The sequence below is a fragment of the Oryctolagus cuniculus genome, chromosome 13, assembly GCF_964237555.1.
Source record: "Oryctolagus cuniculus chromosome 13, mOryCun1.1, whole genome shotgun sequence".
Classification (NCBI taxonomy): Eukaryota; Metazoa; Chordata; class Mammalia; order Lagomorpha; family Leporidae; genus Oryctolagus; species Oryctolagus cuniculus.
The window spans coordinates 25803141-25827456 of NC_091444.1; the positions used below are offsets into that span (position 1 = coordinate 25803141).

Genomic DNA, 24316 nt, shown 5'->3' on the forward strand with positions numbered 1-24316 from the left:
GCTCCACGGCACCGAGCTCGGGCACTTGCTGGGGGCTCAGAGTGGACCAGCTCCAGGGGGAGCCTCGACCTGGGGTTCCTCTCTCCTGTGAGTGCTGCCTTCAGATCTATGAGTCGCTCACAGGGAAGATCAGGGGAAAAAACCCTGATGTTCCTAGGATGGGGAACAATTTGACACAGCCCAAAGCATTCTGTTGCTAACAACACCTACCTGGGGGAAAACTACTTAACAAAGAGCCTAACCTGGTGGGATTTATCAGAGCCTAACCGATGTGGAAGAAAGAAAATCCCCCACTCAAGCACCCTCTGGCCTTCCTGAGGCAGGGGCTGGGGGGATTTGAGAAGCAAATGAAGTTCACAGCCCAGGGGCACAGACTCAGGGAAGACTGAGATCCAATCGCAGGCTGCAGCCACCCTACCACCAGGCCATGGCCACCTCAGTCCCTTATCAAAGGCCTATGTACCCAGCTTCCTTTCATCTAGTTCATTATGTCTGGCTTTAAAAAATAAAAGTCACAAGACATACTGATCAGCAAAAAACTGTTTGAAGACACAAAGCAAGCATCACACAGAGACTCTGATACAGCAGGGACTTAGAATTATCAGACTGGGAACTTGCAATGACTGTAATTAACATGCTAAGGTCTCTCATAGATCGAGCACACAGCAAGCAAGAACAGATGCTCAATGTAAGCAGAGAGGTGGAAATGCTAAGACCCGAAAAGCAATGCTAGAGATAAAAAACACCATAACAGAAATGGAGAGTGGCTTTGGAACAGGCCATCAAGGAAAGAGGCGCCTTTCTCTGAAGGAAGGAAGGAACCTCCACTGTGATACGGCCTTGATTAAACAAGTTCAGAGTTGGTGAACTCAAGGGGCTTCCATAGCCTAGACAGCTCATAGAAGAGTCTCAGGTGATTGCTGACATCATAAATAAGAGTGCCAATTGTTAAATCAACAATGGGAGTCACTGGGTACATGCTCCCCATATAGGATCTCTGTCCTTAATGTGTTTAACTATGAAACTCAAAAACAACACTACTAGTCGAACAATACCCTATACCTTGTGCGGTTGTGTGAGTGCAGCCTGTTGAAATCCCTGCTTAGTTTTTTTATTTTATTTTTTTTATTTTTTTATTTTTTTTTATTTTTTGGCAGGCAGAGTGGACAGTGAGAGAGAGAGAGACAGAGAGAAAGGTCTTCCTTTGCCGTTGGTTCACCCTCCAATGGCCGCCGCGGTCGGCGCGCTGCGGCCGGCGCACCGCGCTGATCCGATGGCAGGAGCCAGGAGCCAGGTGCTTTTCCTGGTCTCCCATGGGGTGCAGGGCCCAAGCACCTGGGCCATCCTCCACTGCACTCCCTGGCCACAGCAGAGAGCTGGCCTGGAAGAGGGACAACCGGGACAGAATCCGGCGCCCCGACCGGGACTAGAACCCGGTGTGCCGGCGCCGCTAGGCGGAGGATTAGCCTAGTGAGCCGCGGCGCCGGCCTGAAATCCCTGCTTAGTATATACTAAGTTGATCTTCAGTATATGAAGGTAATTGAAAATGAAACGTGATGAAGGGTGGGATGGGAGAGGGAGTGGGAGAGGGGAGGGCCACGGGAGGGAGGGGGGTTGCGGGGGGAAGCCACAACAATACAAAAGTTGCATTTTATGTTCTACTTAAAACTATTGGTTGAACTCTGTAATTAATACACATTTACTCTTAGGTGTTTAATTAATGCTATAACTAGTACTCAAATAGTATTTTACACTTTGTGTTTCTGTGGGGGTGCAAAATGTGGAAATCTTTACTTAATATATGCTAAATTGATCCTCTGTATATAAAGATAATTGAAAATTAATCTTGGTGTGAAGGGAAGGGGAGAGCGAGTGGGAGAGGGGAGCATTGTGGGTGGGAGGGACATTATGGGGGGAGGAAGCTATTGTAATCCATAAGCTGTACTTTGGAAATTTATGTTCATTAAATAAAATAAATAAATGAATCCAGAAAAAAAAAAAGAGTGCCTTTGCTGGCTCATTAGTGGACAGGACACGGTAGAGCAAAGAATCCCTAGGCTTGAGGATGTGTCGCTAGAAACACCCAAAACTGAAAAGAGAAAAAAGACCGTAACAGAACATCCAAGGACTGTAGGGCAACCACAAACTGTGAATTCTATAGAATATCAGAAAGAGAATAATAAAGAAAAAATTTTTTATAAAACTGGAATATTTGAAGAAATAATCACTGAAAATGTCCCCAGATTAATGCCAGCTTCCAAACCTCAGCATAGATTACCAACCAGAATAAATGCCGTGGGGACAAAAAAAAAAAAAAAAAAAAAAAAAACCCTAGCTAAACCATATTTTCAAATAGCAGAAAATCAAAAATAATGAAAAAGCCCTCAAAGAAACCAGAGGAGGAAAAATTACCTAAGCCTTAGAGAGGCAGAAATAATAACCATGTAACAAGAAGAGAGTGGAATGAAATTTTTAAAATTCTGAGAGAAAAAGCTGCCAACCTAGAATCCATACCCTGCAAAATTATCCTTCAAAAGCGAAGAGGGTGGAGTTTGGTCTTCCAGTTGTGATGTTGGTTTGATGCCCTCATCCCATATCAGAACACCTGGGTTCAAGTCCTGGCCCTGCACCCAGTTGCAGCTGCCAGCTAATGCATACCCTGGGAAGCAGCAGGTCATGGCGCAAGTCACTGGGTCCCTGCCACTCACCTGGGAGACCTTGGTCAAATTCCTGGCTTCCAGTTTTAGCATTTCCCAGGCCTGGTGGGCGCAGGCATTTGCGGAGTAAATCAGCAAATGGGAACATTCTCTGTCTTGCTCATACATAAATAATTTTTAAAGCATGGTTTCTTTGTTTCAAAAAAAAAAAGTGAAAACAGTGCTTTTCTCAGATGAAAATTAAGTGAATTTGTTGCCAGCAGGCTTACCTTACAATAAATGTCAAGAGAGAGGCTGGCATTGTGGCACAGCAGGTTAAGCTGCTACTTGCAACACCAGTATCTCATATAAGTGCTGGTTTGAGTCCCAGCTGCTCCACTTCCAGTTCAGCTCCCTACTAATGCTCATGCAAAAGCAACAGAAGATGACCCAAGTGCTTGGGGCCTTGTCACCCACATGGGAAACCAGAATGAAGTTCCAGGTTCCTGGCTTTGGCCTGGCCCAGCTCTGGCCATTGCAGCCATTTGGACAATGAGCCAATGATGGAAGATATCTCTGTGTATCTCTCCCTCTCTCTGTAACTGTGCCTTTCAAATAAACAAATCTTTTTTAAGATAAAAAGAAATGTCAAAAGAAGTTCTTCAGAGAGAAGGAAAATGATACAGATACTCAGATGTACGTAAAAAAATAACATCAGAGAAAGAATGAGTGGAGGAGCCAGTTCTTTAGCAGGTAAGGAGTGTTTGGGAACTCTATGTAGTACCACCTCACAATTTTTGTTTTGTAAATTTTCTTTTTTTTAAAGATATTATTTATTTATTTGAGATGTAGAGTTACAGACAGTGTGAGACAGAGACAGAGGCAAAGGTCTTCCTTCCGCTGGTTCACTCCCCAAATGGCCGCAACGGCCGGAGCTGTGCCATTTCAAAACCAGGAGCCAGGTGCTTCTTCCTGGTCTCCCATGCAGGTGCAGGGGCCCAAGAACTTGGGCCATCCTCCACTGCCCTCCCGGGCCACAGCAGAGAGCTGGACTGGAGAGGAGCAACCGGGACTAGCACTGGCTCCCATATGGGATGCCGGTGCCGCAGGCGGAGGATTAACCTAGTGCGCCACAGCACCAGCCCCTGTTTTGTAAATTTTCAACCATTCCCATATGGGTGCTGGTTTGAGTCCCAGCAGCTCCACTTCCAATCCAGCTCTCTGCTATGGCCTAGGAAAGCAGTGAAAGATGGCCCAAGTCCTTGGGTCCCTGCACCTACATAGGAGACCTGGAAGAAGCTCCAGGCTCCTGGCTTCATATTGGCCCAGCTCCAGCTGTCGTGGCCATCTGGGGAGTAAACCAGAGGACGGAAGACCTCTCTCTCTCTCTCTCTCTGCCTCTGTAACTCTGACTTTCAAATAAATAAATTAATCTTTTTAAAAAACTTAGTTATAAAAAAGTAGAGGTAAAATAAAGATATTCTTAATTCTTCTAACAGTTTTTTGACCAAAGTAATAAAAGCAACAGTGTATTATGCATGTACATATATGCATGCTTGTATATGATTATGTATAATGAGATGCATGACAGCAATATGCAAGGACTGAGAGGGAAGAATTAGGAGTATTTTGTTATTGTACAGTACTTGTACTACCTATGAAGTAGTATTATTTGAAAGTAACTTGAGGCCAGCGCCATGGCTCAATAGGCTAATCCTCCGCCTTGCGGCAGTGCCGACATACCAGGCTCTAGTCCTGGTTGGGGCGCTGGATTCTGTCCCAGTTGCCCCTCTTCCAGGACAGCTCTCTGCTGTGGCCAGGGAGTGCAGTGGAGGATGGCCCAAGTGCTTGGGCCCTACACCCCATGGAAGACCAGGAGAAGCACCTGGCTCCTGCCTTCGGATCAGCGCGATGCGCCGGCCGCAGCACACCGGCCTCGGCGGCCATTGGAGGGTGAACCAATGGCAAAGGAAGACCTTTCTCTCTGTCTCTCTCTCTCACTGTCCACTCTGCCTGTCAAAAAAAAAGTAACTTGAATTATTTGTAAATGTATATTGCAAACTTGGGGGTATCTACTAAAAAAAAAGGTTAAAAAAATTAACTGCTATGCTAAGGAGAAAAATGGAATCATAGAAAACTCTCAGTTAAAACGAACAGAGGAAGGGCGGCACTGTGACACAGCAAGCCTATCTGCCAGCTGCAGCTCTGTCATCCCACGTCAGAGCACTAGTTAGAGTCCTGGCTGCACTGCTTCCCAGCCAGCTCTCTGCCGCTAGGCCTGGGAAAGTAGTAGAAGATGGTCCAAGTACTTGGGCTTGGCCACCCATGTAGGAGGCCAAGATGGAGCTCCTGGCTGTTGTAGCCACTGGGGAGTGAACCAGTGGATGGAAGATCTCTGTGTGTCTCTCTCTTGCTCTCTTGGTCTCACTCTGTCACTTTGCCTTTTAGAGAAATAAATAAATCTCTTAAAAAAAAAAAAAAAGGAGATGGGCATTTAGCCTAGCGGTTAAGATACCCACATCTCATACTGGAGTACCTGGGTTCAATACCTGGCTTTGGCTCCTATGTTCAGCTTCTTCCTAATGCAGAGCCTGGAAGGCTCTGGAAGGCAGCAGTGATGACCCAAGTAACTGCACTCCTGCCACCCATGTGGGAGACCTGATTTGTGTTGCCAGCTCCTGATTCAGTCCAGCCCTGTCCTGCTGGTGGCAGGCATTTAGGGACTGCACCAGTGGGAGGGAGCTTTCTTTCTGCCTATCAGCCTCTATCGCTCTGTCTCTCTGCCTCCCAAATTAAAAAAAAAAAAAAAAGAAGAAGAAGAAGAAGAAGAAGAAAAAGAGTAGAAGACAAAACAGGAACAAAGAACAAAGGCAATGAGCAGAAAAATAATAAAGAATACCATTGATGTTAATCTATATCAAGAACAAATTTAAACCTCAATGGTCAAAATACACCAATTAAAAATAGAGATTGTAAGAGCATATAAAAAGTAAGATCTTATCAAAGAGATACCTGCACCACCATGTTTATAGAAGCACTGTTCACAATAGACAAAATTTGGAACCAACCAAGGTGTCCATCATCAGATGAATGGTTAAAGAAAATGTGGTATTTACACAATGGAATATTATTCAGTTATAAAAAAAGATTAACATTCTGTCACTTGCAGCAAAATGGATGCAACTGGAGAACATAATGTTGGGTGAAATAATCCAGACCCAGAAAGACAAACACCCCATGTGTTTTCTTACATGTGGGAGCTAAAATTAACAACAAACTCAGGCTGAACATAGAATGTTGATTATTACAGTCTGGGAGGAAGGGGAGGGATAAATGCTTTTTGGATTAAAACAAAAAGGCAGGGAAGCTGAATGTGGTGCATTGATTGACAGATACTAATATGAGATGTTAATAGGGGGAAAGGGTAAGGAGTATTTGGGCACTCTATGTAGTACTACCTCACAATTTTTGTTTTGTAAATTTTCAACCATTCCAAAATAAAATGTTTTTAAAATATGAAAAAGATACAATTATACACTTTCTACAGTATAGTTTTCTAAACATGAAAACACACATCCATGAAAAGCAAAGTGCCAAAGGAAGATATACCATATTAACACTAATCAAAAGAAAGCAGGAATGCCTATGTTAAATTTGATGCACCAGACTTCAGGGCACAAAAGTTACCAAGCATTCAGAGCGGCACTATAGCAATAAAAATGTCAATTCAGCAAGAAGACATAATAATGTATGAAGCTAAAAACAGGCATCAAAGTATGTGAGACAAAAACATCCATTATCATTGGAGATTTTAACACCTCTCTATCAGAAGCGGACAGACCCAGCAGGTCAAAGTATCAGTAAGGCATCAGTGAACTCAACAACACCATCAGCCAACTGGATTTAATGGACTTGCACAGACTACCTCACCAATCACGGCAGAAAACACGTTCATCTCCAGCCCACATGGGACATTTACCGAGACAGACTGTATTTGGGGCCATAAAGCAAACCTTAACAAGAGAAAAGAAATCGTACAATATCTTCTCACAAACCACAGGAGAATTAGCCTAGAAACCAACTAGATAAAACAGCTATAAAATCCAGAAATACTTAGATTATAAACAATACTGCTGAATACCACATAAGTCAAAGAAATCTCAAAAGAAATTAAAATACATGTGTAAGTAAATGAAAAAGAAAATATCACTTATCAAAATGTGTGGCCTTCAACAAAGGCAGTGCTTAGAGGGAAATTTTCAGCATTATGAATGCATACATAAGAAAATAAGAATTAAAAATCAATATTCTGGGCAGGCGCCGTGGCTCAGTAGGCTAATCCTCCGCCTGTGGCGCCAGCACACCGGGTTCTAGTCCCGGTCGGGGCGCCAGATTCTGTCCCGGTTGTCCCTCTTCCAGGCCAGCTCTCTGCTGTGGCCAGGGAGTGCAGTGGAGAATGGCCCAAGTGCTTGGGCCCTGCACCCCATGGGAGACCAGGAGAAGCACCTGGCTACTGCCTTCGGATCAGTGCGGTGCGCCCGCCGCAGCGCACCAGCCGCGGCAGCCATTAGAGGGTGAACCAACAGCAAAGGAAGACCTTTCTCTCTGTCTCTCTCTCTCACTGTCCACTCTGGCTGTCAAAAAAAAAAAAAAAATCAATATTCTGGGACTGCAGTGGGTTAAGTTGCTGTTTGTAGCTCCAACATCCCATATCAGAGTGCTGGCTCAGGTCCCCTCTGCTCTGCTTCTGATTCGGCTCCCAGCTGATGTGCCTGGGAGAACTGCAGAGGATGGCCCAGGTACTCAGGCCCCTGCCACTCATTTGGGAGACCCAGATGAAATTCTGGGCTCCTGGATTCAGCCTGGCCCAGCCCGAGACATTGTGGCCATTTGGCCATTTGGGGAGTGGACTAGCAGGAGTCTCTCTCTCTCTCTCTCTTTCCCTCCTCCTCTTCCTTTATTCCCTTCCTCCCCTCCCCTCTTCCCTCACCCTCCCCCTGCTCTGTCACTCTAATGTTCAAGTAAACAAATAAATCTCTTAAAAAATCAATACTCTTATCTTCTACTTTAGGAAGCTAGAAAAAGAAGAGTAAATTAAATCCAAAGTAAGCAGAAGAAGAAAATTTAAAGCACAAAGCAATGAAAACTGAAAGTAGGGACTTGATAGAGAAAATCAACAAAACCAAAAGGTGAAAGCTGGATCTCGGGAAATACCAATAAAGTCACTGAGTCACAGCCAAGCTAACTAAAACTTAATAGCTCCTGGGATGGGACCCAAAGGTTTGCCTCATACTGGCTATTAACGAGCAACTACTTATGCCACACAAGTAGACAAAAATACTAACATCGTTATCTTTCTTCAACGCAATCAGTTTTAAAAAAACCACTACTGGGGGCCGGCACCGTGGCACAGAAGGTTAATCCTCCACCTGCAGCGCCGGCATCCCATATGGGCGCCAATTCTAGCCCCAGCTGCTCCTCTTCCAATCCAGCTCTCTGCTGTGGCCTGGGAAAGCAGTGGAGAGTGGCCTAAGTCCCTGGGCCCCTGCACTCACGTGGGAGACTGAGAGGAAGCACCTGGCTCCTGACTTCAGATTGGCGCAGCTCTAGCCACTGCAGCCACCTGGAGAGTGAACCAATGGACGGAAGACCTTTCTCTCTGTCTCTCATAGTCTGTAACTCTATCTCTTAAAAAAACAAACAAACAACAAAAAAAAACTACTGGGTACTTACTATGTGCTGGACACTTTTCTAAGTGGGAGTTTTCAATAAATAAGTAAAACTATATAATAGGGCAGGTGAAGATGAGGATAAGTAATGGTATTTCTTCCCTATTTTGTCATGATTCATATCATAGAATTCATGTATAGATTCATGTCTATATATACATGTGTGTATAGGTGTCTATATACATATCCAATACTGTTGTTTTCTTCTCTTTCTCATTCCCTGTCATTTAACACCAGATGTGTTGATAACAGTTGACTTTACATCATAGCATTTAAGTTGCAGATCAGAAGAACAGGAAACTCCAGCGGGGGCCTTGCATCTTCTTCTGGGGAAAGGGTGGGCAAGTTCTCCATGGATGGGATAACTGCATCACGGCAGACAGATGTATGGCTTTTAACTTGTCTTTATTTGGGGATTAGGCATGGCTTAGGGCAATGTGTGTGGGTACCCCACTGACAAGGGGTGAGTTATAAACGTTAGTTTTGGATGTCAACTTGGGTAGGCCATGGCACCAAGTTAGTCAAGAGAACAATTAGATTTGTGTCTAGATTAGTGTTCCTGGACAGGTATTTTGTACATGTGACTACATGTATCCATAGCTGGCTAACTTGCAGGAGAAGACATTCTGCTCTGTATTTGTGTGAGCCTCATCCAATCAGTCGAAAGCCCCTAAAAGAAGAACTGAGGTTTCCCTGGGAAGAAGAAATTTACTGGTAGACTCTGCCAACCCCACCTTATAAATTTTGGAGCTGTGTAGCCAGCCCTCACCATCACACAAGCTAATTCCCTGCTAGAAGCAGGGAATACATTAAATACCCCGCTGGCTCTGTTTTCCTGGTAAAACACCACTGATACGAGTTGCCACACAGAGAAACTGCAATGCAGGAAGGCTCGCAGTGAAGAACAGCACTGGAAGGGCCGGCACGGGCAGGGCCAGCGTGCATTAAAGGAGCAGGAAAGAGGCCAGTGTGGCCAGATGAGAGTGAGCAAGGGGGAGAAAGGAAAGAGAGGAGGTTGCATGATTAACCACAAGAAGGGGCAAGGAGAGTACAGGCTGTGAGCGCATCGGCATCCTTAGCCTTCTTACCCAGAAACTGAGCCACAACACGACCAGAAATGATGCTGCCATCATCCAGATGTCTTCTCCTTCTCTGACAGGACACAAACAAGCGCTCCCCAATCCCACTGCTGGCTGAAGCTGCCGTCTGCTACAGAGACCCTCCGTACTTAACTCATACAACATTCATTCCCGCACACATCCAGAAAACCCGCTGGGGGCTGCAGCACACAGGGAGTTTCTTCCTTAGCAATACAGGAGCCAGGAGTCAGGTCAGAAAGAGACCCACTGTCCAAGCATGAATCAAGGACTGCACTGGCCACCTCCAGGCAGAGGGATAGCTCATATTGCCACATCTGGGTAAGATGGAGGTTTGCCGGGTAGAGGATTTCATGCCCCTAATCGGGACCATTCACTGAAAAACAAGGCACAACTAAAGGTAGATGATAGTGACTGGGGTACAGCAAACCTGATAAAGCATATTCTAGAGGCTTCCAGACTCTCACTTATCCTAGCAAAAGGGAAAACACCACCACCACCAAGTTTCCTTACCACAAAACTTATCCACATAACAGTAATTTTAAGTATATTTATTAAGATGGAAAAAACATTCCTGGTTATGTAAAGGCAAGAGAAGACAACACACTGCTTCTCAGGAACACCCCGACTTCATAAACATTAACATGGGAAAAATTTAATTTCTTAGCCTTTAGGACAAAGGATGTATGCAAAGAAATGCATAAATGCACACCCCAAAAAAAGTGTAATAATAGCATGTCATTAGCAGGATTATAAGTGATTTTTATTTTCTTCTTTTTCTTCCTATGACTTCTTTTTCCATAACAGTATGAATTGCTCAAATAACAAAACTGTCTATAGCCAATAAGTAAAACTCCACATGTATTTAGCACTTCTCGCTCCTTCCTTACGCACATAAAAAAGTGGTTTGACACCTGAAATCTCAAGCAAGTCGGAGTCAGTTTCTCCAGCCTGCTTTTACCTATGGTAAAGTAGAAAACACAAAGCAGCTGGACCACTCACCTGAAGTCAGCCTCTGTGAGGAGCAGCCCCGCCAAGACAGGCGTCTGGGGATCCCAAAAGTCCCGTCCACGCCAACACAGCAGCTCTGAACCACTGTCTCTGGCCACACCTGCTGGGAGCGAGCCTTGCGAAGAGCCGCCCCTTGCGCTTACCTCTGCCAGGCGGGAGTGCTTGTGAACGTTCTCGCCCTTCTGCACGCTGGGAGCCAGCTGCTGCAGGACACCCCTGCTGCTGGTCAGAGCTCTGGTCAGCCGAGCAAACTTGCCCCAGCCTGAAGCATGTGGAAGAGCAGAAAGACAGGGTCAGGCACGTCCCGAAGGAGCAGAGACACGCACAGCAGCAGTCAGGAGCAGGCACAATGTCCTCTACGCTCCCATTGTTCACCCCCACACCCCCACAAACAAGACGCACCGTCCAGAAAAGGAGCTCAATACACGGATACGTGGCAGCAATTGCGTTTTCCCATGCACGTTCACTTCATCCCGACGACAGCTTTGTGAGGTGAGGGCCGGTTTGAGAACCATTTTACAAATAGGGAAACTGAGGAACAGTGCAGACAACCAGAAGGGGTCTAGAACCCAGATCTCTCCACTCTGGCCCAAGGATTTCCCACCCGCTACTACCACACAATCCAGATGTTTCTCGAGTCACAGGTCAGGCTCTTCCCAATCCCCATGCCGCCTAATCTTAAAAAAACTGAGCTGGTTCTGGGTTTTAGATGGAAGAGCTACTCAAATGGCCATTCCACGCCTCCCCGAGGCCAGGGGAATAAACACTCCCAGGAAGGAAGAGGAAGGGAGAAAGATGGTGGGTGAAAGGTTGTCACTGACACTGTCTGAGATGCCTGAGTGATGCTCACTGCTTTGAAGACCCCCAAACCTTCCAATGTCCAACAACACCAAGGTGTTGACCATGGCAGCTGCCCCAGGGACCCCTGAAAGCTTGTCAAGGTTCACAAGCCCACGTGGGGATTTCAAGAGCTCCAAACACACGAACATGGGATGCACAGCAAATAAGCAGACAACCATTTTCACATGACAGCTAAAAGCACCATGTAGAGACTTTATTTTTTTGATCCCTTAGAATCAAGACATCCTCAGCACCTTCCAGCACTATCCCATTTACCAAATTTTACCCGAGCTCCTTTCCAAAACAGACTTAACATCCAGAGGACTCTGGAGTGAAATCAAAGAAGGGCCCTTTTTTTTTTTTTTTTTTTTTTTTGGCACAACCTTTAAGAACCATGATTGGGATACATTTTATTCAACATAGCAAGAATAGCAAATCAGTTCTTTTTTATCTCATTCCAAAAGTGCTGGCTTTGGTGGTGCGTTCATCTATTCTGAAGCCATAAAGCAGAGACGTGGGCCGGCTGGGGCCAGCATGAAAAGAGGTGTGTAGACATCGGGCTGTGGGGGCCCCGTTTATGTGACGAGGAGGGGATGGTCCGGACTGCAGGGGTCTCTGACGTCTCCCCAAAGGTGCGCTTTATGCATGTGCTCACTGAAACACACTTGTAGGAAGTGAGAACCAGAACTGTTAATGTCTCCTCTCAGAGCCTGGCTCTTCTTCAGCTCAAAATACAGTGGAATTGAATTCCGCCCAGCTTTGCAAGAACAGCAGGAAGTAGGTCTTCTAGTAAGGTAGAAAAAGTGGTGCATGCACACCCTCCGACCACCATCAGCACCACAGTGGCTTGCACTGTGGGAACAGTAATGAGAAGAAAACGGCAGGGCAGACACCCAGACTCTGCTGGTGGGAGTTCAGGGCCTGGTCCTTCAGCTGATAGAAAGATGAGAAGAAAGACCCAGGGGCCTCTCTGCGCATTTCCTTGGGGTGCAGTCAGCCTCTCACTCTCTGGCCTCGCCTGATGGCCTTTGCAGAAATGTGGCTTCTAAAGGAGCGGCTCTCTGGGAAGGCAACTATGTCTTGAATGGGAAATGGGTGTTGCTGGATGGGAAGTGGATGTTCTACCCACGATGGGCAGGCTCGGCTCGGTTCGGCTCTCTTCTTTCTCGATTTCCCAATGCCACCTTTTCCTCCCTGGAATATGGATACTTTACAGCAACCATCATGACTAGCCAGATGGAAAAACCGATTCATTCATATAGGATTCTGTACACATAGCTACCAGGTTACGTACCAGGCACAGTGTTGGGTATCACTGCAGAATCATGAAAGAGGAGTAGGAGTTAGGTGGGCTTAGAAGGAAAGAACGGACTTCCCGCACAGAAAGACCAGCGTCTACAAGGCAGAGGTTCTAGATGGCTAGATGATTAAAGCATGCCTTGGAAGGGGCAGGGGGAGGCAGAGAGTAGCCGGAAATTATGCTAAAGAGGTTGTCAGGAACCAGAAGGGGAAACACTCAGACAGTGAGAACTCAGATGCTAAATCAAAAAGTCTGAAGCCTCTCCCAGACACTGGCCTTTCTCCCACCCACGCCCCCCGTTGTACCTCCACCTACCCCCAGCAGACTTCTCTTCAATCCCAAATCCTGCTTCACTCTTCTTAGGTCCTTACCTGTCTGTCCACCTCAATGTGTTAGTTTCTACTTGGGAGACTGTCATAAACTAAGGTTCTATCTCAGACATTTCCTTACCTACAGCACTTCATATAGGGCCAGACACCCAAAAGACACCCAATAAGTGTGTACGCTTTATATAAAAAAAAATAAGTAAATGAAGAACAAATATTCTTTTCTCAAACTCTGTTAAGTTTGAGAAGAGATTTCTGTACTTTCCTCTTTCACCAGGCATTTCTCTACCTACTCCTTCAACTATGTCCCGTGTGAAAGTTCAGTGCTGGCCCAGGATTCTTCCCAATTTTGTCACACAGGCCACCACTAAGTGAGGCACAGGCGGGCTGTGGATGCCATGGGAAGATGGCAAGCACCACGTGATCAGGAAGAATGAGGAGCAGTGGGAAGCAGGGCAAAGGGAGGAGTGGGGAAAAGCACAGGAGGAAGAGAGCACAGTGCTCAGTCAGCCATCAGCTAAGGGCATTCGCCGGGCCCCTTCTCCCCTCCCCAGGAAGAAAGACTGCTCCCCCTGCTGCTAGGCTGCCATTGGGGGCAGCCACCCACTAGGATGCGTGAGCCCACAGCTCCAAGTTCCCCCTGAGGCAGAAGAGATGGCTCTGAGTTCGAGTGCCTGCTCCTCTGAAGGTAAGTCTAAAAAGACAGCAGCCACCTCACCCCAAGATGCAGAGTCACGGATTCTCTTAGAGGACCTGATGCCGTAACCCAAAGCCCAGCCAAGGACAGTGGCCACATGGCACCAGGTGGGCAGTCGGTGTAGCCACTGCCTGCGTGTCTTCAAGTGACCCTCCCATGGACCTTCCCCCTATCTGTGCAGATAGATGGCGGCTCCAAGCAGCCAGCACTGACTCATCCGCCTTCCCTCACCCCAAGGGCAGGGAGAGAACACGTGACTACTGGGGGGCTGTTTATATCCATTGCTCTGTGTCTCCCAAGAGCACCTCCTAAACACCCCACAGGAAGCCACATAGAGAGGGATGGGTGCTTACAACAGCTCACCAGCACCCTCAGACTGGAATATTCTAAATCTCTGGTCCTCAACAATCTCCTCTGGAGTGTTACATCCCTTTTGCTGCTGCATTTGGCTCAAGTTTAACTCTGAATTTAGATGGAAACACATGGATCATCGGAAATGAATTTGCTCCCTTAATATGAGGTTACCTGGAGGAGTAAGAAAAAAAAAAGAGGAGTGACTCATCCCCTGGTGAGCAAGGTACAGGGAAGACTCTGAGCCTCACATTCAAACTCTTTTTTAAGACTGGATTTGTGTATTTGAGAGGTAGAGCCACAAACAGAGAGGGAGAGACAGAGAGAGAGGTCTTCATCCACTGGTTCTCTCCCCAAATGGCCACAATGGCTGGAACTGGGCCAATCCAAAGCCAGGAGCCAGGAGCTTCTTCCAGGTCTCCCATGCCAGTGCAGGAGCCCAGGGACTTGGGCCATCTTCTGCTGCTTCCCCAGGCCACAGCGGAGAGCTGGATCAGCCTAGATCAGAAGAGGAGCAGCACGGAATAGGAGCAGCCGGGAATAGAACTGGCACCCATACGGGATGCCGGCACTGTAGGCAAAGCCTTAACTCACTAAGCCACAGTGCTGGCCCCCCAAATCCTTTCCACTCACTCAAGGCTTCTGGCTTAGAAAGGTGAATGGGACAGAGAAAAAGATCTTGCAGCCTACTTCTCTCCCAATTATCCATAATAACCAAGAGAGCAAGAAATAAGGAACAAATGAAATCCCCTAAAGTATCACAGATTCTCATTTTAGGGATTCTGATTTAGCCAAGAATTCCCACTCACTCAGCTTTTAAAACACCACACACACACACACACACACACAGCTGTTTGCAGACAGCAAACCCAGCATGGCTTGCATTCCCTGCTTCATACTAACTGGGCTCTGTTTGCCAGACAATAAGGAAATCTATCAAAAGGCAGAAAACGAAATGAAGATGAGCAAGTCAGGGTCCTGGATCGCTCATAAAGAGATGATGAGAACTGAGAGGGTCCCTCCAGTCACAGAGCAATGTACTTTCCATCTAGATTCGAACCTGGCAGCCAGAATGGAAGTTCATGGGCTTAAAACTAACAAGGCCTGGGGCTGGCACTGTGGCGCAGTGGGTTAAAGCCCCAGCCTGCAGCACTGGCATCCCATACGGGCAGTGGTTCTAGTCCCAGCTGCTCTTCTTCTGATCCAGCTCTCTGCTATGGCCTAGGAAAGCAGTAGAAGATGGCCCAAGTCCTTGGGCCCCTGCACCTGCGTGGAAGACCAAGAAGAAGCTCCTGGTTCCTGGCTTCAGATCAGCTCAGCTCTGGCCGTTGCAGTCATTTGGGGAATGAACCAGCAGAATGGAAGACCTCTCTCTCTCTCTCTCTCTCCCTCTCCCTCTCCCTCTCTCTCTATCTCTCTGTAACTCTGTCTTTCAAATACATTTTCAAAATGATTCTTTAAAAAAAAAAAAAACTAACAAGGCCTGGCAAATCATCACTCTTCCCTCATAAACACACATAAAATCTGACTTTGTCCTAAGCAGACCACCAAATCAGAGTGGGCCAGGAGCACAGCGACGTGACAAATGAGAAGGTCTGACCTGTCTGTCATGGCACTTAGATGGACAATAGTTCCACATCTTTGAGGAGACAGTGAGCGTGATCCACTAGCAAGGTTTCTATATCGAAGGTTGAACTGTGTGCGTGTGTGTGTGCGCGCACACGCTTTGAATTTTTATAAGCCACATGTTGCTCATGTTAATTCACATTAAGACCTTGGCTAACAGAGACTAGGATGAGTGTGCATGTCTGTGTGTCTGTGTGTTGCACCGAAAGTCTTCTCAGCCATGAAAGGCATCAGTAGGCAGGTAAAATGAAGAGCAATCTATTATCCCTGGAAAACAAACCTAAGTGAGTCTCACAACCTCATGCTGACTCATCTATTTCAGGTTTCATGAGATCCAAACACAGAGCATTCCCTGCAAGGTATGCCTTTCCTACGGAATAATTCCTACATCTCACCCAAAAGTGTCCCAACGATGATAAAAAGCAAACACTATGGCTCAACCAAATCACATATTTTATATTTTTCAGGGAAAACTTGAAAAAATAAGTCTCAAACCATTTGATTGCCTTTAAATTACTACTGATGAGTTTATTAGGTTAAAAAGCAAACACCTCTTCTAGATGGTGACAAGCTGGCACTTCATCATGGATGTGTCTGTCATCAAGAGCTACCACTGCACTGGGAAATCTTCAACTCAGAAACCAGAAACTGGGCAACCATAAATCTGCAGGAAAAGGGACACTTCAGGAGACTAAGACACTGCTGCAAGGCGCTGCATCTGCTGCACTCCTGAAACCAGAAAGCAGGCTGAAATGGGTTTAGAGAGCTATCGGACACTTGGAAGAAGCACAGTGCATTGATACACAGGAGCACTGTGCTCTGATCGCCATAAACGGGAACGTCTAAATGAGCCAGGGTTTGAAATCCCTCCGAGGAGAGACAGCCTGGGAGGGCCTCCACACAATGCTTTCCTCCTGTAATACCCACTTAACAGGCAAAATGCTATCACATGAAGAATCACAGGCCTCGGTTTGACTGTCCCCTGGACTCCACTTCACCTCTCTGCTGCCTCTCAGGAAACCACAAGGAGCAGAGTTCTCAGGGAGAGCTGGAAAGCCAACCACGGAACCAGGTGCTACTGCAACAGGAAACAGCTCCTGGCCTCCTGGTTCTCCTGGGTGCAAGCTACAGGAAGTGCTAAGCCATCCCCTAATCCCAAACCTCTGGGGACAGGAGGCCACCCCCTGCACAGCCTGATGGACTGCAGTTGTTTTAGATTCCTAAGGCATGTCCTTTCCAAGGTCCCCAATGTTATTCAAACAACTCATGCGTGTGATGGGTCAAGGTAAGTGATCAAGTCTGTGGTCACAAAGCTGATCAGTGAGCCTCATGGAAATGTTACCTAAGGCCTTGGCCTCACTAACGCCGTGTCCCAGATGAATTAACCATCTCCAGACTTAACTCAACCAGAGAGGCAGAGAGGTACCAACGTCTGTTTTAACAAACTCCAGAAGTCAGTCAAGTCTGAGTCTGTAAATCAGATGAATGTGGCCGTGGATCACCCCCTCTGCAGGGCTGAGATTTATCATTGCAAAACCTGGAAAGATCCTCATGATACCAGAGTTGGCCGACTACCTTCTCTGGCTAATTGTTTTGGAAAGTGTTCATTTAAAAAGGGATAAAATTGATTCAAGTGCTTTCCTAAACAAAGGGTTTTTTTTTTTAATTATTGTTCGCCCCTTCTCCTCCCCCAAGACATTGCAGAATGACACAGTACTTTACCCAATACAAATCAAAGTTTTAATGTGGATCTCTGCACAGAGATTGCCTTGGCAACCTCAAATTCTCTGTAGCAAGAGTCACATGAAAGGCAAAAAAGACAGAAGTGTGTGTGTGCAAATCAGAATTACAAACCTTTGCATGAATCATCCTCAATCGGCTGTTTGAAAGCTGTTATGTCACTGAAAGTGCAAAGAAATAAAACCACTTTATCCTGTTCGTTTCGAATTGGAGCAATTTTCACAAAGAACCACACAGGTGTCCCTGAAAAGAATATCAAAAGGTCGGTCAGTAATTTGCATTCTCATTTGAGGGGCTACAGATGCAAAGACTTGTGAATGAATAGGTACAAATATTAATTCATTTTTTAAATAGTCTCATTCCTTCAGGCGCCAAGGTATTCTAACATTAATTTCTTTTCTTGCTGGAATAAAAACTTTCACAGTGACTACTCAGAAGGAATTTTCTTCTGTTCAAATAATTTTGTAAGTGCAGATCTCTTAGCCCTTGAAAAAAATTAGGAAATAGGTTGAAAATCCCATTTGATTTAAGAAGAAACTTAGGCAGGGAGATCTAAAGACTTACCTTAGCCCACAGAGTGGACAGTAAAGAATACAGGGCCAAAGTGGGCACAGCCAACCCAGGCCAGCAGATGATGCAAACTCAAATTTCAAACTCCATCCATTGCTACAGGGCCCTGAGTGTCTGAATCCAGTTTGTGATTCTATCAACTTGGATCAGATGCTCAATCAAGCATGGGCCAGAAGCAATCTTTCTAAGTCCTTTTCCCTACAATGAAAATATAAAAGAGCCAAACACAATGGCAAATGACAAGATACCCATGAAGGAAAAGATGACAACCATGATACCCGTGGCAAGGGCTCCTTGGGAAAGGAGCTGGGATGTGACCACGCTGGTACCTTAGGAAGCACAAGGAATACGCTGCAATCCTTGTGTCTGAGCTGAGGCTGGACGTAAGCCACCTCTTCCTAAGCACTGCCTTCATGCACGGGAGGAGGTGGGCAGGGCTCCTCTGACTGTCTTCTCAAAGAGGGCCCCACTCTGGCATCCATGGCCAAGTATCTGTACAGCTCTGGCTTCCGAGGAAATAATTAGGGAAAATAAAGAAACATTTTCCATCCACAGGGGACACCACAGAAGAAGCACCAATCTGTTCTGTGTTACAAAATGAAACGAGACACCACCCAGAGCTGTGCTCTTTGCTACCTAGTTCTTGCATCCCAGTTCCTAGAAGAGCATGTAGAATATAAGAAGCACTAATAACTATTTGTTGAATTTTACATAACTAGAATAATACTACTCTATAAACCATTTTCAAATCAAAATACACTAATCATTTCCCCATGTTGCTAAGTATTAGTTTCCTATGTACTGGGTCCTGTGCTCAGTATTTAACAACCCCTGTTATGCAATACAATGTGGGCAACTCATAGAACCTTGGAGATGAAAATAGACCCCAAAGAGGTTACTTGGGCCTCTGCTTGTAATCTTGTCAAACTTCATACCGCACAACACAGGTAGACTGAGATCTCTGATTAACAGGACAATGAGCCAGTCTAACTTGACAATAACCAGCTTACAGATTTGGCTACAACACTGACAGGTAAGTATGAATAATCCTAAATGTAAAAACAGACAACAAGTAGATCAAATGGAAATTTATTCTCCTTAAATCGTGGCTATCCATGTATTCATCCATAATTAATTTTAATCTTCTTTCCATTTGTCTTTGCATAATTTTTAACTACCAGTTTCTGGGAACTCTCGGAGTGACAGATTATAATACATTTTAAGAAAGAAATATTTTGAAAGAAAAAATCAATCACACAAAAATCACTGTAGCATTTCAAAATCAAGAAGAAAATGACCTTTGGATTAACTATCTTTTCTGGAAAGTCTGTGCGACTATTCTTTTCAGTTCCTACCTCAGAATCTGTGCTACTTTCAACTAAGCCACGGAAAACTCAAAAGAAAAAGCATCATAGCAATTCATCCCACATCCCACCAGCTCTCTGTTGTAGCCTAGCTCCTAAGACAAAACGCAAACGAACCCAAAACCCCTTTCCTTTTTGTTGTAAAGCAAACTTCATGCCATTTTTCTTAGATGGTAAACCAGAAACCACTCCCAATTCATCAAGCTGGTAATGAATCAGCTGAGAGGAGCCCATCATACAGGAGCCTTATCTTGCTGTACACCCCAGAATCATGCTCTCATAGCTGCAGCCTGCCAGGCCACCCTGCACTGCACCAGCTGGCCTGCGGCCTGGGGGCATGTTCCCATTGGGACCATGCCATCTCCTCTTCAGATCCCACTTTCGCCCACTGAGGTTGACAGTGCTGACCTATGTCTCTGAGCCCACGACATCTGTCTTATTGAGAGGCCTTCTCCCTTTTCCCACAGTTCAAACTCATCTGGCCTCTCAGGTCCCCTGTGTGCTTCTCTCCTCCAAGCCCATCGCCTCCCTCCAGAAATGTGCCCTGCTTGGACACATGCTACTCTCACCATTCCCTGTCAGTACTGAAGTGGGCATATTCTACCAAATCTTCCTAAAGTCAGTGTGTGTTGCCTAGAGTTCATCTCAAGTTGATCATGGGGACTCAGAGACAGACCCACCTTTGCCCCAATCTCGTGTTCCCCTGTGGAAGGACATCTTTCGGTGTCACACTCTGGGTCTTTTCCCTTGGTTGCTAATTTGGGAGATAAGAATTAGACATGTGGCCCCTCCTCTGCTCTGTTCCATCATTCTGTAAATGTTAAGGAAGAAGAAAGACAAAGGCAGGGGGAGGGGCAAGGCTGATAGAGGGAGAGCCCTCCAATGCTACCTGTGGCAGGGGTTAAATCTTCCCAGTTCTGTGATCCACTGTTAGAAACTTACTTGCCAATAGATATAGACTACATTCTCCAGGACCAGCTTTTTGACTCATACAAGTGACATCGTAACCTCTATTGGCCTGAGTCCTAAATGTCCCTCAAACTGGTTGTGATCACAGACAGGGAAGGAAAGTATTGCCCCTCCTCCAAACCTTAACAACTGAAAACTGTTTCTATAAATAGATCATAACCTACCCCAATGACAAGAGACCTGATCTACTTTCTCTGCCTTCCCACCCAGTATCTGTATTCCAATGGAATTTAGTCTTAACACACAGGATCACATGAGGTCATTGCACTGCTCAACTCTAGGGGGTGCTATTGTAGAGCTGGGCCACCTTGGTAAGGTGGGTGCCTCTAGGAACACCTGCTGAGTTTCAAAGAAATAAACTCTACTTCCTGCATCTTCACAGTTACTCAGAAATTTCTCCATCCCAAATGACCACTACCCAAACAATCTAGGAGAGTAGAATGGACTTGCATTTTCATTTCCTGAATTCTTCAGAAGAGAACATGAGTCCATCCTAGGTGGTGTAAACCAGTGATTTCAACCTTATCCCTTGCAGAGCAAAGCAGTTTCATCTAATGAGATATTACTTAAAATATCAATATCTGAAGTAGTTGTTTTAAGTGACTGTACACTATCTATAACCTAGAGCTCCACCCATCACTTTCCCATCTACCCCTCTGGGAGCTTCAAGGAAATTCAAGAACCTCTGGCTCCATTCAGACATTGTCTTTCCTACTCAGGCAAAGGGTAGGGCATGTGGCCTCCAGGGGTCTCTCCCAAGCTCCGGTTCAGCTACAGTATACCAGCTGCTGGAAATACTAAAGAGGCAGTAACTGCACAAACATTTGCAAACACACACACACACACACAATCGGGAAGAGGAGGTTAAAATTGTACCTTCTCACCCAAGGGTCTACTGTGGAAAAACTGAAAAGGGTAAGCATTCAATGTCCTGTTTCGGAGAAAAAGCCAAAGGGTCAATGATAAACCCCCTAGTAAAGAGAGGTCCACCTACAACACACCAGGAACAATGCACCTGACAAGCCCACTGGTGGCAGAGGCTGCTGCTGCTGGGACAGGAGCTCATTCCTGGCTGCAAGTGCCCAGTGCGAGGGCAGTTCCAAACCAGACGCCTCTTCCTGGCCACTCTGATGCTCATCCCTTATGTCACTCAGTCACACAGTGATGAACCTGACAACCTAACCTGGCATTGGAATTCCTCAACCTTGGCAGCCAGATAACAAAAGAGAAAGCCTCAGGTATATGAGAGAATTTGTGGTCTCATCAATCTTCCTCCTTTCCTGGGCGTCCTCCCAGGCACTCTCTGAACGTGGCCTCTGGGTGTCCAGGCCATGTTCACCAGCAACAGAATTAACCAAGCCGCTGTGATTGGCCCTTGGGAAAAGTTACATAGCGCTGAGCCAGTCTGATAGGTTCAAAGAGTAGCCTTGGGAGGCTAGGCCAAGACACAGACTGATTGGTCTGGGGCCAACGTGATTGAGACAAATGATAAGTGCAGGAAGAATGAGACACAATCAGGGAGTAGTGGCTACTGGCCATTAGATTGGCATCAGGAGCCTTGGATTCCAGCCCTATCTCTTCATTTATTGTGAACTTTGGCTGCATCAGTTGAACTTCTCTCTACATCTGTGTCCTAATTTGTAAAATGAAAAATATAGACCTGCTTCAGACCAAGTAAATATACACACATATCTGATATGTAGGGTTTAATACAAAACTTTGACTTGTCTTTCTTCCTTCCTTTGAAATTCTTCCACTCTAAGACTGAAATGTTCAGCCTCACTTGACAAAGCTGCTCGCATGACATGAGCATCTGTCACAAGGTGTCGGGTACAACTCTAAAGCCATCGCCACCTGTTCTAAGGGACGAGGGCCAAATCAGGAAGAATCTGGAGAATCAATCCTAAGCCTCAGTGTTACTCAAAGTATACTGGAGAGCATAGGAAGTAAACTACAGAATGGAGAGCCTTACACGGTTTGTCGATGAGAAAGAAGATTCAGTTTTATAAGATGTCAGACCTCCCTGTTTAATAAATAAATCCACTGCAATTTCAATCAGAATCTCAATTGTTCCTTTGCATATGTTTCTCAGAGCTTTGAACTAAAATTCAATTCAAATAGAAAAACAAAGGGGTAAGCAAGGCCAAGAAATATTCAAACTTTTTGGAAAAAAAAAATAGCAGGGGCTACCTACTACAGTAATTAAGAGTCACTGGCACTGGCCCAAAACAAACCACCATGGAAATATCATCTATTGAATGCTTACTACGGGTCCAGACCCTGACATACAGTGGTTTACTTCTTCTAACAACCCTATGAGCAGAAGAGCTACTATGATATATTATTTGCATTGTAAATATAGGAACCCAAGCAAGCAACTGCCTCAACAAATCTCCCATAAATCTTTGTAACTTATAATAGGATTCCTGGCCAAGGAATCCCAACGTATGCAAATCTGGTATATAACTAAAAGGGTATTTCAAATCAGAAAGGAGGGGCTGGATTACCTAATAAATAGTCTGAAACAAGTGAATTGGCAATATGGAAAATAAATTAGGTTAGGTTGCTACTTCCAGTAATATATAAAAGTAACTTCCAAATGATTTAATGAACAACATATTTTAATACAACTATTAAATCACAAGAAGGAATAATGGAAGAGTGTTTTTATTATCTAGGTAAGGAGAAGAGGTTCTTAAGTATTATGTAAAACTTGGAACCGTCAAGAAAAATAATGACAAAAAAACCTGTTCACTTCAATATGGAAAAATCTCCAATTAAAAAAAGTTAAAACAAAAATAATTTTAAATAGGGGAACTATTTCTCAATAGATATGTGTTTTAGGATCAATATCCATTATATATGAGGGGACTTCAGAATCTTTACAGAAAAATGAATCAAAAGATAAGTTTATTTTGGTGCAAAAGCATTTTGAAATGCATGCATAGTTTTTTATAATATGCATTTTGCATGAAATTCTTGAAGACCCCTTATATGAGCAGCTCCTACCCACTGAATAAATTTTTAAAAATCCATTAGGGAAATGAGCAAGATATGAGTGCTTTACCTACCAAATCTGTCTCCACGACAGTGTGATCTCCTCAAAGGCAGAGTCCCCTTCCTACATGGGAATCTCTGTAGCCGGCTGGTCCGGCTCAGGGCTGAGCCTACAGTAGTAGGTAATCGGTGAGACCTGGCCAGCAGCTCCTCCTTGCTGGCTCAGCAGAACTGCTGTCAAATGCCTTTCCTTGTCTTCTCTGACTGGGAAACTGAGGCAGACCTCCCACAGGGTGGCCTACTGGCCAGAGAGTCATTTCTTTGTTTTTGTTTTTCCTATTTCCTTCATATATTCTCCATGACAAAAACGCATTCATGTACAAATCAGAGAATGAAATAAACATTCTTTTAGATGATGACCTTTCACCTTTTAAAATCCCCACACAAGGGAGACTTTCCCTCAGGGACTCCAGTGCTCTACGAGGCTAAAAGTTGCTTTTCACAGAACACTGCGGCCTGAACACGGACGCAAACTCTGCCTGTGCAGAGGTGAGGAGAGGCACGGGCTCGCCCTCTGCTCAGCCCGGGCGGGTCAGGAGGGCGCCTCTCCAGGGGCGCGAGGCCATGCGGAGCCGCACTCGGCTGCTCCCAAGTTCTGAAGCCTTTGATTCGAATCACATCGCTTTTTCTCTCATTCGTGAGTTCCTCCACTTGACAAGCATTCCCAGAGCACTTCTTCTACGTCCGGTTCTAAGCAAGACACAGGCCTGTTTTACCTCAGGCCAGAGAATGAGTTCCTGACCGGAAGTGCTGGGCTCCACTTCCTGTGCTCTGTCTGGGCGGGGCGAGCCTGTCCTTGGGAACCAAGAACAAGGTCCCGCCCCAGATTCATGCCTCTTGGGCATGTGTCCATTTCGGCTGCCTCTTGCCCGGAGCGGGCCGCCCTCAGCTGTGGCCAGGCTGACTCCTCGCAGGATTCTGGGGCCTAGGAACAGCTGGGGCAGCACTTTCTACTCCCCCGTCTCACACTCACATTGGGGTAGGCGCTCTCTGAAGGGAACAG

General features: G+C 45.6%; 1 protein-coding gene and 1 long non-coding RNA gene across 3 annotated transcripts in view; one reads left to right on the plus strand and one right to left on the minus strand.

The window, feature by feature from the left end:
* Positions 1-24316, minus strand: part of KCNH1 (potassium voltage-gated channel subfamily H member 1) — a 379659-nt gene that overhangs the window by 322879 nt on the left and 32464 nt on the right. For both annotated transcript variants that reach the window (XM_002717533.5, XM_002717532.5), the window contains exons 4-5: positions 17468-17596; positions 10617-10735 (exon numbers count right to left, since the gene is read on the minus strand). In XM_002717533.5, coding sequence (XP_002717579.1) covers positions 10617-10735; positions 17468-17596 — 248 coding nt within the window. The remainder of the gene's footprint in view (positions 1-10616; positions 10736-17467; positions 17597-24316) is intronic.
* Positions 1490-5452, plus strand: LOC127483533 (uncharacterized). Its single transcript, XR_011381421.1, has 2 exons — positions 1490-1536; positions 3272-5452. It is a non-coding gene; the product is annotated as an uncharacterized lncRNA (long non-coding RNA).